General features: G+C 42.6%; 1 protein-coding gene across 4 annotated transcripts in view; it reads right to left on the minus strand.

Annotated features, from left to right (window-relative positions):
* The window catches only part of LOC106138957 (spectrin beta chain, non-erythrocytic 5), an 81,731-nt gene that overhangs the window by 37,525 nt on the left and 29,480 nt on the right, over positions 1-14,726 (minus strand). For all 4 annotated transcript variants that reach the window (XM_060953274.1, XM_060953273.1, XM_060953276.1 and 1 more), the window contains 16 exons: positions 13,444-13,552; positions 12,431-12,621; positions 10,714-10,939; positions 9,420-9,638; positions 8,725-8,918; positions 7,427-7,529; positions 6,411-6,556; positions 5,801-6,032; positions 5,344-5,517; positions 4,562-4,762; positions 4,019-4,181; positions 3,390-3,478; positions 2,942-3,055; positions 2,094-2,229; positions 1,507-1,710; positions 716-804 (listed from right to left, as the gene is read on the minus strand). In XM_060953274.1, the coding sequence (XP_060809257.1) occupies positions 716-804; positions 1,507-1,710; positions 2,094-2,229; positions 2,942-3,055; positions 3,390-3,478; positions 4,019-4,181; positions 4,562-4,762; positions 5,344-5,517; positions 5,801-6,032; positions 6,411-6,556; positions 7,427-7,529; positions 8,725-8,918; positions 9,420-9,638; positions 10,714-10,939; positions 12,431-12,621; positions 13,444-13,552 (2,590 nt within the window). The remainder of the gene's footprint in view (positions 1-715; positions 805-1,506; positions 1,711-2,093; positions 2,230-2,941; positions 3,056-3,389; positions 3,479-4,018; positions 4,182-4,561; positions 4,763-5,343; positions 5,518-5,800; positions 6,033-6,410; positions 6,557-7,426; positions 7,530-8,724; positions 8,919-9,419; positions 9,639-10,713; positions 10,940-12,430; positions 12,622-13,443; positions 13,553-14,726) is intronic.

The following is a 14,726-nucleotide window of genomic DNA, read 5'->3' on the forward strand; positions in this document are numbered from 1 at the left end:
ACGTCATATCACCCCGGCAGGCGGAAAAGCGGAAATGTGAAATGATGACGTTTAATTTAAATAAAAATCTCGGCTCAGAAGCATGGGTATAGCCTATGTTTAAAAGGATGCAGTTGTTTTAAATGTCACCCTGTATTTAGTTTAAGTTTATAGTATAGTAAGTATGTTTGTTAATTTCCCACGGCAGCGAATTCCGCTAATATTCTTTTAAGTAATACCATTCCTCGTGTAATGTTTTGTCTTTTAATTAACAAAATATTGCAATAACCTTTATTTTATACCTATAGTACCTACAGTTCGAATTGATTAACTCATATTCGAATGAAATAATTAAAGAATATAATATAAATAGAATAAAGTTATGTACAGAGAGATATACTGACCATCATGAGAGCGTTGGTGGTCGAATCGGTAAAGTGCCCGGTTAAAATGGCACAGGTTCAAATCCTACCTCGGACACGTACCAATAACTATCTTCGAAGTTATATACATTAGTTTGAATACAAACCGATGCTCTTACGGTGAGGGAAAACATCGTGAGGAAACCTGCAACTGGATGTGTAACCATGATCGATCCAATACAGACGGGAGTCGCTTCGTGTAAAAACCTGAATCACCCAATCCAGGATCCATGGTTGCAGGCATACCCCAAGCTCCTCTCCAGATTGGTGAGGATGCAACCGGGACTAAAAGTCAGGTGGAAGAAGATACTGACCATCATCTCCTTGTCACGGATCCAGGCTTCGATCTTGTCCAGGTGCTGGTTGAACTCCAGGATGTCTTGTGCCTCTTCAAGGCCGCGACCTGATGGAACACGAACACCATTTAATTAACTCTAACTCTCTCTCTCACCATTTAATAAACTAACTTAACCCAATGGTAGACTGTTAGACAATGCTATTAGCATTAAGTCCGCCTATTGTATTTTACAAATTAAGGACGTCCTGGTAAAGGGTCAGGTCAAGAGTACCCGAAACCGCCGAGCTTACACGAAGAGAGTTATGAATGTGGATGAAGCGAAGGAAGTATGCAGAGATCGTGGCAAGTGGAAAGATGTAGTCTCTGCCTACGCCTCCGGGAAAGAGGCGTGATTTTATGTTATGTTATGTATTTTACATATGGTCACGTCTATATCCCTTGCGGGGTAGACAGAGCCAACAGTCTTGAAAAGACTGAATGGCCACGTTCAGCTATTTGGCTTACTGATAGAATTGAGATTCAAATAGTGACAGGTTGCTAGCCTATCGCCTAAAAAAAGAATCCCACGTTTGTAAGCCTATCCCTTAGTCGCCTTTTACGACATCCATGGGAAAGGGACGGAGTGGTCCTATTCTTTTTTCATTGGTGGCGGGAACCACACGGCATATGTGTATGTATATATGTATTTATTTTACAAATATTAAATGTTACAATAAAGAATAAATAAATATAAAAGAGAGAAAGAAAGACACCAGTGTTTCTTCTGCTTCCTTCTATAATTCTACAAAACTTCCGCTACCAACATACCTCTCTGCTCGGTGGCCTGCTCCAGCCTCTGCCACTCCTCCTGCAACGCGGCCAGTTCCTTCTGCACTTCTGCGTCGGGTCCCAACTGTTCCGCCAATTCTGCCACTTCTGCCAAGCGGGCGCGGTTGGCGGCCAACTCCGCTGTGAACGCTTGATGTTTCTGCAGTTTCTTCATCTTGTCGTCCAGGTCTGTTACTTCGTTAGCTGTAAATTAAAATACATACAAACATACTAATCAATATATCTCTTGAGGCTTGAACTAGCAAACAACAGTCTTGAAAAGACTGATAGGCCACGTTATGCTGTTTGGCTTAATGATAGAATTGAGATTTATATAGTGACAAGTTGCTAATCCGTCGTCTTCAAGAAGAATCCTCAATTTATTAGTCTATCCCTTAGTCACCTTTTACGACATACCTGGCAAATTATTGGAGTGGTCCTATTCTATTAAAGTGCTGGTAACCACACGGCACGGCATGTTAATTAAGAGTGAAATTTAATAAACAATTAAATTGTATACTTAAGGAATTGTTTTAAGACTTATACTAGTCTCTGGTACGTAGTACGTAGTACGTAGTATAGCTCACCGTGTAGCTGATCGGCCTGCAGCTTGGCCAGCTTGTCGGCGGCCCACGCGCGCGCCTCGGCCGCGTCGCGCGCGAACTGTGCGCGCGCGCGCGTGCGCAACAGCAGCGCGCGCCGCCGGCCCGCCAGCTCGTACAGCTGTCGCATACATACACACATACATACATACATGCATATAAATAAATATATACGGGACAAATTACACAGATTGAGTTAGCCCCGAAGTAAGTTCGAAACTTGTGTTACGAGATACTAACTCAACGATACTATATTTTATAATAAATACGTATATAGATATTAGACCTTTATCCGAGACCCAGGCCAATCAGAGAAAGTTCGTTTCTCATCATGCCCTGGACGGGATTCGAACCCGGGACCTACGGTGACACAGACAAGCGCACTACCGCTGCGCCACAGAGCCCGTCAATATACATACATACATAAAATCACGCCTCTTTCCCGGAGGCGTAGGCAGACTAAATATTTCCACTTGCCACGATCTCTGCACACGTCCTTTGCTACATCCACATTCATAAGTCTCTTCATGTATTATGATGTATTTTGGGCATCATTGAAGGGCTTCAAGGATAAATAACTATCCCCGTTTTTTTCCACATATTCCATTATTTCTTTGCTCCTCATTTTTGCAGCGTGATGTTATACGAGTATAGCCTAAAGCCTTCTTCGATTTATAGTTTATTCAACGCAAAAATAATTTTTCAATTCGAACCAGTACTTCCTGAGTAATCTCAGGAAGCGCGCGCGCGTTCAAATAAACAAACAAACTCTTCAACTTTCCAATATTAGGATACATATATCCTCTGCAAAGTATTCTCTTTAAAACTCTCACCTTCTGCCGCCTCTCGTTGACCAGCTTCAGCTCGTCGGCTATGTGCTGGCTCTCCACGTGGTTCTGTTGGAGAAGCTTGTCTCCGTGGCTGTTCAGGGTTGTCAACTTTTCATCCTATAAACAGGAACAATTACAATCATCTCAGTTTCGTCCAAAGGTGGCTAGAGCCAATAGTCTAGAAAAGACTGAAATGCCACGTTTAGCTGTATGGCTTCATGATGAAATTGAAATCCAAATAGTGACAGGTTGCTAGCCCATCGACTACAAGAGGAATCCCAAGCTTATAAGCCTATCCCTTAATAGCCTTTTACGACACCCATGGAGTGGTTCTATTCTAAAGTGTCGGAAACCACACGGCACGCAAGAAGTTTGAAACAACGATAAACGTCAGAAACATAAAACACACCAGCGTGTGCGGGATAAGTTGACCTTTCTCGTATCAACATACCTGTGTGGCGAGCAGTTTCTCGAACGCTTCCTGCTTCTTCAACAGGTTGTCCACTTCCTCGACGCTAAGTTTGGGTGATATTTCTGTACCTGCAAATAATCAAATAACATTTTTGAATTTATGATTCATATTTATTTGTTTCTATTGAAAAATAAAAATTAGATGGTTCAAAACAGTTCAAGAGATAAACTTGGGGTTTTTTGTTTTCTCAGATTTAAATCTCTCGAAGGGTTTCCACCAAATTTTATTATGGACTTTGATGAAAGAAAATATTATGTAATTATGATTGATGAACTAACCTCAATTAAAAACAATTATATTTGGGTTAATACCACGCGTCGACAACCCTGTTCAAGTTACTAAAATCTTTATTTGCTTCAAAGTTCGAATTTCGTGTTTATGGACGACATAATAGAACTTTTTTCTTTCTATGAAATAAATTTTAATTAGTGGAGCATGTGCTTATGATATCAAAGCATCAGTGTCTCCAAAACTGACACTCCCACATCGACGCAGATGTTTGATTAGATTATCTCAGGCAATTAGAAAATATATTGATCTTTAACATCGTCAACCGACCAGTAAAGATACAAAACAACTATGAATAATTTAAATAACCAAAAACTTACTCAGAGCAGCCTCCTGCGCAGCGCACAACTCGTGCAACTGCGCAGCGTCCCGCAGGAAGCAGTGCAGGTCAATCAGCTGGTCCAGGGAGACCAGGCGGGCTGCCCAGGCGCGCTGGAGACGACCGTGCTCCTCAACTAGGGCTTCGCATTTCTCTTTTATCTCCTGTTGGGATAGAAATATAAATGTAATAATAAGATGAAGAACAATTTCGCAAACACGTTGATGATAGTTTAGTAATTTCCGCGCTCTATCTACCTCGCAAGGAATAAAGACGTGACCATATGAATGTATGTACAATATTTATAGAGTGCCGCTGCCAATAACATACTTCAATTTATCTATAGAAGAAAATGTTGCAGTGCAGTTTGTTAGCGTTTCTTCTGCAGTAACGCTTTGGAAGCGGCAGTAAACTTAGTTTTTATTAATTAATTTGACGTCAACCAATGTTGTGAAACTAAAAGACATAACAATTATTAAGTGATATTGAAATGTCTCATAATAATGAAAAAAATTTTTAATTTCAGTTTAAATATTTAACTTACATCTTTATTAGGATGATCAGCGGCCCTCAGACTATCACCCCTCTGCAACGCACTCCGGAAGTTCTCATCCCTGGCGTCGATTTCCGCTCGTATGGCGGAATGTTGCGCACGCGCAGCTTGGGCCGCGGCCGCGTCGCGAGCCACCCCGGCGTGAGACATCGACGCTCGGAGAGACTGAGACCAGGTCATCAGGTCTCGCACCTGGTGGGGAAGAAGTTAAATTAAAATAAGCTGATATTTGTTTAAACTATAGATGCTATACTTGATATGGTAGTGATCATAGAATGTGTAGCAGGAGCCATGATTCAAGCTCGACCGCCACAAAGGGAAGATCTTCCGCCAGGCAGGTGTGATGCCTTGGGAACCGCACGACAGACGATGTGTCGAAGTTTGTTTATATGCTCCAATCCGTAGAAACTTTAATATCGCGATTTAGCATTATCGCTGTTATTGGCTGATAGCGTCGCGTGATTGGCTGTTGTGACTTGTGGCGTAGAGATGTCGCCAGAAATGTTACCACAATTGCTAATTTAATTTTATATTCAACAGGTTCAGGTTCAAAACAGAGATTAAGGGCTCACCTAAGTTGTAAGGTGACTCTTAAGCAGTGGTGAACACGAATTTGTACTAATTGACATCCAAAATGCTGCTTAGGTAAGACTTAAAATTTAGGAATAGCTAGTGGAAACTGGCATAACAGTATTGCTAATTTCTTATTCCATTTTGGTTTCAGTGCCGAGTCCGGCTCCTATCTGCTGGACGTTGTCGCAGGATACACTCACCTGTGTGAGGAACTGGTGCAGCTCCAGGTGTTGCTGCAGCAGCTGCCTCCTTTGCTGTGCGGCGGCGCGGAGCCCGGCCCAGGCGTCTGCCAGCGCACGCTGCTGGAGATCTATCTGCTGGACGTTGCCCCCTGGGTACAATTTCTGGAGGCGTGCGCCTTCTTCTTGGAGGACCTGGGGGAGTAATCCAAGTATAAGTTAAAGATAACATTCGAGAATATAAGAAGATTTCTTTGACAAATAATCAAAGACAAAACTGACAAATGACAAGAAATGTTTACCAATTCTTCTTATGAAACCTAGAAAACGTTATTAGTTACTAGGTTTCGTTATCTATCAAAACATTGTTTAGTTAGGTAATTGTACGAAACACCTCAATTCTCGCCCAACAGCTGTCTTTTCTCAGCAACTCAACCTGAATTTTACTGGAACTCCAAAGAGACTTTGACTTTAATACCTGAACTTGAGCGTCTATAGCCAACAGCTCGTTGTCCAAGTTGTCGTGATGCCTCAAGGCCGCAGCAGCTGAAGCCAGGTCTCTAGGTGGAGCGGCATCCAGCAGCTGCCTCTTGTCAGCAGCTCGCGCCAGCAGTTCGGCCACGTCACGGTGGAATCGGTGGATTTCCCCGGCCGCGTGGAGACGGGATGCTCGGCCTGATATCTGGTCCACAAGGCGTTGCCAGGAGGCGCTGGAATTTATGACAATTGTCTTTATAAAATTGTTTATATAAAATAAATTTCTCTTGGCATAATTTTCACGACCCAAAATGGTTTAATGTCATCGATAATAATATTTAAGCGCTTTGGAAGCGGTAGTAGCTATAATTAGATTTAAGTGATGTGACGTCAATAAGTGATACCTTGTATCCAATTTTCAAAATAAACCTATTCTATTCTATTGAAATTTGCACAAATGTGGCGCACCGTCAATATTTAGCCAACCTTTATGTGGTACGTTCAGTAAAGTTCCTCTCATCTCTGCTTGTTTTCAGCTCACTATTCCCGTTTGATATCCTGAGAGGTGACGTACCGTACGTAGCATAAGGCCAAAAAAGAACATGACTCACCCCAAAGCCTCTTGTCTCTTCTCAATATCAGCGATGTAAGGGCTGTCGGAAGCCAGTAACTTCTTCGCCAACTCCTCGCACTGATTGAATCGCTCCGCTCCGCTTTCCACGCGAGACCGGAGCTCTTCGAATTTGGAGCGTAAGATCTGGAAGACAATGCCATTTGTTTTTATATTATTTTTATGATGAGAAGTGTAGATTAGAACAACAGTCAGAGTGAACTCTGGTCGCGGGCACAGCTAGTGTATGATAAGTTCACACGTTTAGGGAACTTTTAATCAATCAATCCATAGTCTCTGCCTACCCCAATTGGAAACAGGCGTTATGGTAAGTATGAGAGTGGTGAAGATTCAACCGGGACTAAAGCCAGGTAGAACAGGTTCAAGTTTTATTCAAACTGATGATATTACGACAATTTAAGTCGGGATTTTATCTTTTGTGTTACAACTAACCAATGTATGGTTGTATTGTAGGTATTTAAGAGATAAAATTCTCGTGCCACAATGTTCGTTCCCGTACTCTTCCGAAACGGCTTGACCGATTCTCATGAAATTTTGTAAGCATATTGCGTAGGTCTGGGAATCAGCCAAGATCTATTTTTGCATAAGATAAGGGTTGTCGACCTTTAACATTTTATTTTTCAATCGAAATTATTTATGTGCCGTGTGGTTCCCGGCACCAATACAAAAAAGAAGAGGACCACTCTATCTCTTTCCCATGGATGTCGTAAAAGCCGACTAAGGGGTAGGCTTATAAACTTGGGATTCTTCTTTTAGGCAGTAGATAGTGACAGGTTGCTAGCCCATCAGCAACCTGTCACTATTTGAATCTCAATCCTATCTTAAAGCCAAATAGCTGAACGTGGCCTATCAGTCCTTACAATACTGTAGGCTCTGTCTACCCCGCGAGGGATATAGACGTGATTATATGTATGTATGTATGAAATTATTTATATGGCAAAACAACGTTTGCCGGGACAGCTAGTAAATATATGTTTTTTTTTTTTTAAGACTCACCAGCAAATGCTCGTAGTCCTGTCCATAATCCTCGCTGGACGCGGCCGCGTACTGCTCTTTGATCCAGCCCTCCAGTTCAGCGCTCTCCGCCAGATACTCGTGTCTGTAAATGAGGTGTTATTATGTTACTAGAGGCCGCCCGCGACTTCGTCCGCATGAAAACCCTATCAATCCCGCGGGAACTCTGGGATAAAAAGTAGCCTATGTGTTATTCTGGGTCTTCAGCTACCTACATGCCAAATTTCATGGTAATCGGTTCAGTAGTTTTTGCGTGAAAGAGTAACAAACATCCATACAAACTTTCGCCTTTATAATAGTAGTAGGATTATGTTGTAGCGGGAGTGATGATTCGGCTCGACCGCCACCAAAGGGAAGATCCACCGCCAGGCTAGGTGTTATGCCTGGGGAACCGCGCGACAGACGATATTGTGTCGGAGATTGTATTTATGCTCCAATCCATGAAATCTTTGAAATTGTGATTTAGATTCTTCGCTGCTATTGGTTGAGCGTTGAGCAATTTCTTCGCGATGATTGACAGTTGTTGTGTGATTTGATGTTGTGACGAGTGGCGTAGAGATGTCGCCACAATGCCATTACATATATGTCGAAGGAAAGAGGTAGTCTCTGCCTACCCCTCCGGGAAAGAGGTGTGATTTTATGTATTTATGTATGTACATATGTCGGTGTGTGTTTGGAATGGTACCACTCCGTATCTTTAACGTGGATGTCGTAAATGGCGACTAAGGGATAGGCGGCATTACGCTGAGGGGCTACCCTTTAAGGGAACACCATCTCACTTGTACATATTCTTGTTTTTTTTATGTATTCGTAATGGTGTTTCACGAATAATTTCTTTATAGTTTACTAGGCTTATAAACTTAGGATTCCCTGTTACAATTAAAATCTCAATTCTATCGTTAAGCCAAACAGCTGAACGTGAACTTGATGACTGTTGGCTCTGTCTACCCCGCAATGGATATACACGTGATCATATGTTATGTTATGGACGAATATAGAAAATCGGCTCATTTATCGTCTTCGAGTGATAATAAGAATTAAAAATACTTCAGAAGGTCTTCAAGTGATACTTAGTACGATAGTTCAAAAATGAATCCAATTCAGTTCTTAACTAGCTTCATATCCGTATGTTCGCCCACCGTATTTACCGTAGAGTCTGACCCTGACCACCCTGACAAAAATAAATCCAATACAGTTCTTAACTAGCTTCACATCCCGTATATTCGCCCGCTGGAATGTTGCGACTCCCCTGACCACCCTGACCTCCCTGACCACGTTACCTGCACACGCTCTCCAGCAGCGCGTGCTGCCTGCCCGCGGCCAGCCGCCGCAGCCGCGCGAGGCTGTCGGCCAGCAGCGCGTGGCGCTCCAGCAGCGCCGCCCCCTCCGGGTGCCCCCCGGACGCCATGTTGGACGCCACGTGACCCATTTCCGAGACAATGGCCGCGTATGTGTCCAGTTCCAGTTCTACGGCCTGCAAGGAATAAATCGTAATCATAATCATTTATATATCATATTATATATTTATGATCATATTCATCGCCGGGAAAGAGGCGTGATTTTATGTATGTATAATCATTTATTCCTAGAATATGGTTACAATATAGTAAATTATTGATAGATTTATGGTAGTCTTGATTCTATTAAAGGTTAACATTAAAATATATTTTAAAAAAAAATGTAGTGGAACCGTGTGGTTCCCGGCGTACAAAATAATAGGACCACTCCATCTCTTTGCCATGAATGTCGTAAAAGGCGACTAAGGGATATGCTTTTAAACTTTGGATTCTTTGGTCAAAAGTACCCGAAACCGCCGAGCTTGCATGAAGAGAGTTATGAATGTGGATGAAGCGAAGGAAGTATGCAGAGATCGTGGCAAGTGGAAAGAGGTAGTCTCTGCCTACCCCTCCGGGTAAGAGGCGTGATTTATATGTATGTATGTATGTACATATATAAAGCCATTCACACAAATAACCTTATGCCTCGTCAACAGCTGAGTGGCCCTGTGCCTGTCGTGGCCGACATCGGCGCTGCCCAGCGCTGCCGCCTTGTCCGCCAGCCAGGAGTCCACCTCCAGGGCGTCGTGCAGGAATTGCTGGCCGCGCAGCAGAGCCTCCAGCCGGCCGCCGCGGGCCTCCGCCGCCGACGACACCGCCGAGTACGACTCCTCCAGTTCCGAGCAGAGGGCTTGGATCTATCAAAAAAACAAGTTAGGTTTCAGGTTTGAAGAACTTTATTCTCGTTAAGAATTTACAATACACTTGAAATGTGATGAGTAGGGTACATCAAAAAATATTTACAAATCACAAATCACTACATAGTATAGAACAAAGTCGCTGTTTTAGTCTGTTTGTCTGTATGCTTGAATCTTTAAAATTACGCAACGGATTTTGATGCGGTTTTTTGTAACAGGTAGAGTGATTCAAGAGGAAGGTTTTTATGTATAATAACATTTATTAATATTTATTTGCACCCGTGCGAAGCCGGGGCGGGTCGCTAGTTAATTATATGGTAATGGTCGCGATGTGTAGTCGTAAGTTTTTTCTTAAATACATTTATGCTCATACTTGTTCTAAGTTCATTAGGCAACTTGTTTACAGCTGTTTGGCGTAAAAGGCGACTAAGGGATAGGCTTACAAACTTGGGATTCTTTTTTAGGCGACGGGTTAGCAACCTGTCAATATTTGAATCTTAATTCTATCATTAAGCCAAATAGCTGAACGTGGCGTGAGGCTAAGTCTCTTTTAAAGAGCAGAATGCACTTTAAAACATAACGGATCTATTAACCCATGTGAATTTCACTAAGAGCCACATCTAACCAGTTTAGTTAGTTAATAAGTCATTCATTGACTCATAGCTCACTAGCGCCATCTACTGCGAAATGTGTTTGTGGCGACATCTGTACGCTCCAAGTCACAAAAACAAAATCACGCGAAGATATCTGTCAAAAACAGCGAAAAAGCTAAATCGCGCAAGCAAAGATTTCACGGACTGGAGCATATATACAACCTTCGACACAACATCGTCGTAGCCGCGGTTCCCCAAACACCTAATCTGGCGGAAGATCTATTTATTTATTTATTTATTTTTATTTATTTATTAATTAATTTAAATTATTTATTTATTAATCTACCTCTTGTGGCGATCGAGCCGGAACCATCGCTCCCTTTTTTCCACTCTCTTTTCTCCAGCCACTTCTCAAAAACGTCAAGAGTATGTGTGATCATGAATCTACCAAATCTTAGACTTAGAAACGTTTAAAACCATACCTTCTCCTTGTTAGGCTGATTCTCCTCAGCCAGCTCCCTTCCCTGCTGCAGCACCTTCTCTATATGAGGTCTTCTACCCAACAGCTCAGCCTTCAGCTTGCTGTGCTTCTTGACCGCGGACTGGGCCGCGTGGAGGTCAGCGGGTGCCGCGTCAGAATTGGCGGCCGCTCGTCGCTCAGCCAGCCAGTCCAGCTCGCCGGCGACTTCCGCCGCGAATTTGTGTAATCTGGAATGAGAAAGAGTATATATATATAATATATATACGGGACAAATTACACTGATTGAGTTAGCCTCGAAGTAAGTTCGAAACTTGTGTTACGAGATACTAACTCAACGATACTATATTTTATAATAAATACTTATATAGATAAACATCCAAGACCCAGGACAATCAGAAAAAGATCTTTTCTCATCATGCCTTGACCGGGATTCGAACCCGGGACCTCCGGTGTCACAGACAAGCGTACTACCGCTGAGCCACAGAGTGCGAAATAGTGTAGAGTGGAAAATATACGGTGAAATACCGCGGGGCATATCTCCTTCCTCCGTCCGTTGGTCTGACCAAGTGAGTGAAACAATTAACGGGACTTACTACAGCCACTGCCCTGAGAAAAGCCAGACGACAGAACAGTCTGGAAACAGCTCTATAAAGCCTTTCACAACACTATCTTCAGTAATGAAGAATGAACAAGAAGAATGCCGTGTGGTTCCCGGTACCAATACCAAAAAAATAATAGGACCACTCCGTCTCTTTCCCATGGATGTCGTAAAAGGCGACTAAGGGATGGGCTTACAAACTTGGGATTCTTTTTTAGGCGATGCTGTGGCTAGCAACCTGTCACTATTTGCATCTCAATTCTATCATTAAGCCGAACAGCTAAACGTGGCCGTGATCAGTCTTTCCAAGACTGTTGGCTGTGTCTACCCCGCAAGGGATATAGACGTGACCATATGTATGTATGTAGTAATGTTCTTAACCTCTGAGCTGCATAACCCGCGATCCGATTTACACCCACATCTGCCGCGGAATATCAATTTTTCGCGCGAGAAAGGAGTATTTCCAAACTTATAGTAATGCATTTAATACTTAATCTAAAATAAATTAAATTGATAGAAACAACACAGATTGAAAGCGGTCCCGCACGAAGTTGTAATACAAGAAACCCTTCGAACTCGGCACATCAAATTGAAACGGACGCCCGCGCTGGAACAGCTCTGGAGCCGCGCAACAGTTACGACGACTTTGAAGAGTCCCTTGGCGACTTGATCCACTTTCAAACTCTCCCTGATTCAGGCCTGTTCTTGGGTGCTCCAGCCTTGAACCTGCTCACCTCAAGCTAGCCTCCAGCTTGGCCCTCCTCTAACTATTAGCAGGGAGTGGAGCCTGCGTGGCTTCCAGGAAGACAGCTGACTCCTCATCAATACATTCCGAGTCGAAGAGACCACTTAACAAGAGGTAGAACTAAAGGCCCGAGCACACCAAACGCCAAAGCGAATTTATCCGCTTTCAAGCTGGCCCTGATTCAGGACTGTTCTTGGTGTGCTCCAACCTTGAACCTGCTCACCTCAAGCTTACTTCCAATTTGGCCCTCCTCTGGCTGTTAGCAGGGAGAAGAGCCTGCGTGGCTTTGAAGAGTCCCTTGGCGACTTGATCCGCTTTCAAAATGGCCCTGACTCAGGCCTGTTCTTGGTGTGCTCCAACCTTGAACCTGCTCACCTCAAGCTAGCCTCCAGCTTGGCTCTCCTCTGGTTGTTAGCAGGGAGTAGAGCCTGCGTGGCCTCCAGCAGAGCGGCCGACTCCTTCTCAATACATTCCGAGTCGAAGTGACCGCTTGACACCAGTTCTGCCCCTTGGTTGTGGAGCGAGGATGCTCTTTGGGTGCATGCTGCTAATTCTTGTTCCAATGCCTGGGTGAAAAAATATATACATACATATAATCATGTCTATATCCTTTACCGGGTAGACAGAGACAACAGTCTCTAAAAGGCCACGATCAGCTGTTTGGCTTAATGATGGAATTGAATTGAAGAAGTGCCGTGTGGTTCCCGGCACCAGTACAAAACAGAATAGGACCACTCCATCGACTTAGGGATAGGCTTATAAACTTGTGATTTTTTTAGGCGTTGGGCTAGAAACCTGTCACTATTTGAATCTCAATTCTATCATTAAGCCTAACAGCTGAAAGTGGCCATTCAGTCTTCCAAGACTGTTGGATCCGTCTATGTGTATGTTGAATTGAAGAAAAAAATGTAACTTATTAATAATAACAAGAACTGTACAGAAAAGGTTGAGAAATAAGGCCGGCTTAGGTGAAGTTTAAATTCAATAGATATCCATCTCATCTCATAGAAATTGCAAATAAAAGTTTAGTAAAACGGCGCCATTTGGGGTACACTTATGAATAGAGTCGATATTTAACCTTAATGGTAAAAACATCTGGCTTGAGCTTGGCACAGGAACCTCTTAATTAATTGTAGTTTGATTTGAACTTAAATCAAAATTCAGTACACTCTGTACATAAATCTTTTTAAAATTGGCAATAAAATATATATATATATATTTTATGGATTGTCTCTCTCTATATGTAGTTACAGGTATCAACCTAAAAAGAACAAATAATCGCAAAAAAAAAAATTAATCCGTCGACAAAAAAATCCCGATTTAAATTTAGAACAGTTCGCGTGAATTCAAACAGTTCCAAAGCGAATACGAGTCTGAATGTTTCATACCTGATGCTGAGTCAGCAGGCGCCGACAGCTGCGGAGGTCGGCGCCGACCTCCTCGCTCTTCAGCGCGCGCTCTATCTCAGCCAAGCGAGCCTTCTCGTCCTCAATGCCCCTGTAAATTATTCAATATTATGTCAATCAAATCATATATTTTATCGAAAACTAGCTGTGCCAGCGGAGGTAAGACGGGGGTCGCTTCGTGTAAAAACCTGACTCACCCAATTCAGGATCCATAGTTATAAGCATACCCCGGGCTCCTAACCAGAGTGATGAAGATGCATACATACATACATATGGTCACGTCTATATCCCTTGCGGGGTAGACAGAGCCAACAGTCTTGAAAAGACTTAATGGCCACGTTCAGCTATTTGGCTTAATGTTAGAAAATTGAGATTCAAATAGTGACAGGTTGCTAGCCCATCGCCTTAAAAAGAATCCCAAGTTTGTAAGCATATCCCTTAGTCGCATCTTACGACATTATTTATTAAATTTATTTATTTATTTAATTAGTGAAAATATTCAATATGTCAATCAGATCATATATTTTACCGAAAACTAGCTGTGCCCGCGATTTCGTCCGCGTGGAATAGTTATTTTGGGCATCATTGAAGCCCTCACGGATGAATAATTTTCCCCGTTTTTTTTTTCACATTTTCCATTATTTCTTCGCTCCTAACAATTGAAGCATGATGTTATATAGCCTAAAGCCTTTCTCGATAAATGGTCTATTCAACGCAAAAAAAAAATTTCAATTCGAACCAGTAGTTCCTGAGATTAGCTCGTTCAAGCAAACAAACTCATCAGCTTTATAGTATTAGTAGAGATGTATAACGTCGTATGTTTCTCAAGATTTAAAACACTTTAATTATGACCATGCAATCGAGAATTGCTCGACAATGTATTCTCTCGTCCACATTTCTGTTCTTAGTTTGAATAACTGTGAAGTTGAGGTTATTGAAGAAAATCCTGCATTCGGGCAACTGAATATATATTACCATGATCGATCCAATATGAGTTCACCTGCAAAGGTTGCGGAGGTCAGACGGCAGTCGCTTCGTGTAAAAACCTGACTCACCCAATCCAGGATCCATGGTCAAAGGCATACCCCGGGCTCCTCTCCAGAGTGATGAGGATGCATACATACATACATATATATGGTCACATCTTTATCCCTTGCGGGGTAGACAGAGCCAACAGTCTTGAAAAGACTGAATGGCCACGTTCAGCTTTTTGGCTTTAAGATAGGATTGAGATTCAAATAGTGACAGGTTGCTAGCCCATCGCC

This window comes from Amyelois transitella, chromosome 31 (assembly GCF_032362555.1).
Source record: "Amyelois transitella isolate CPQ chromosome 31, ilAmyTran1.1, whole genome shotgun sequence".
Lineage (NCBI taxonomy): Eukaryota > Metazoa > Arthropoda > Insecta > Lepidoptera > Pyralidae > Amyelois > Amyelois transitella.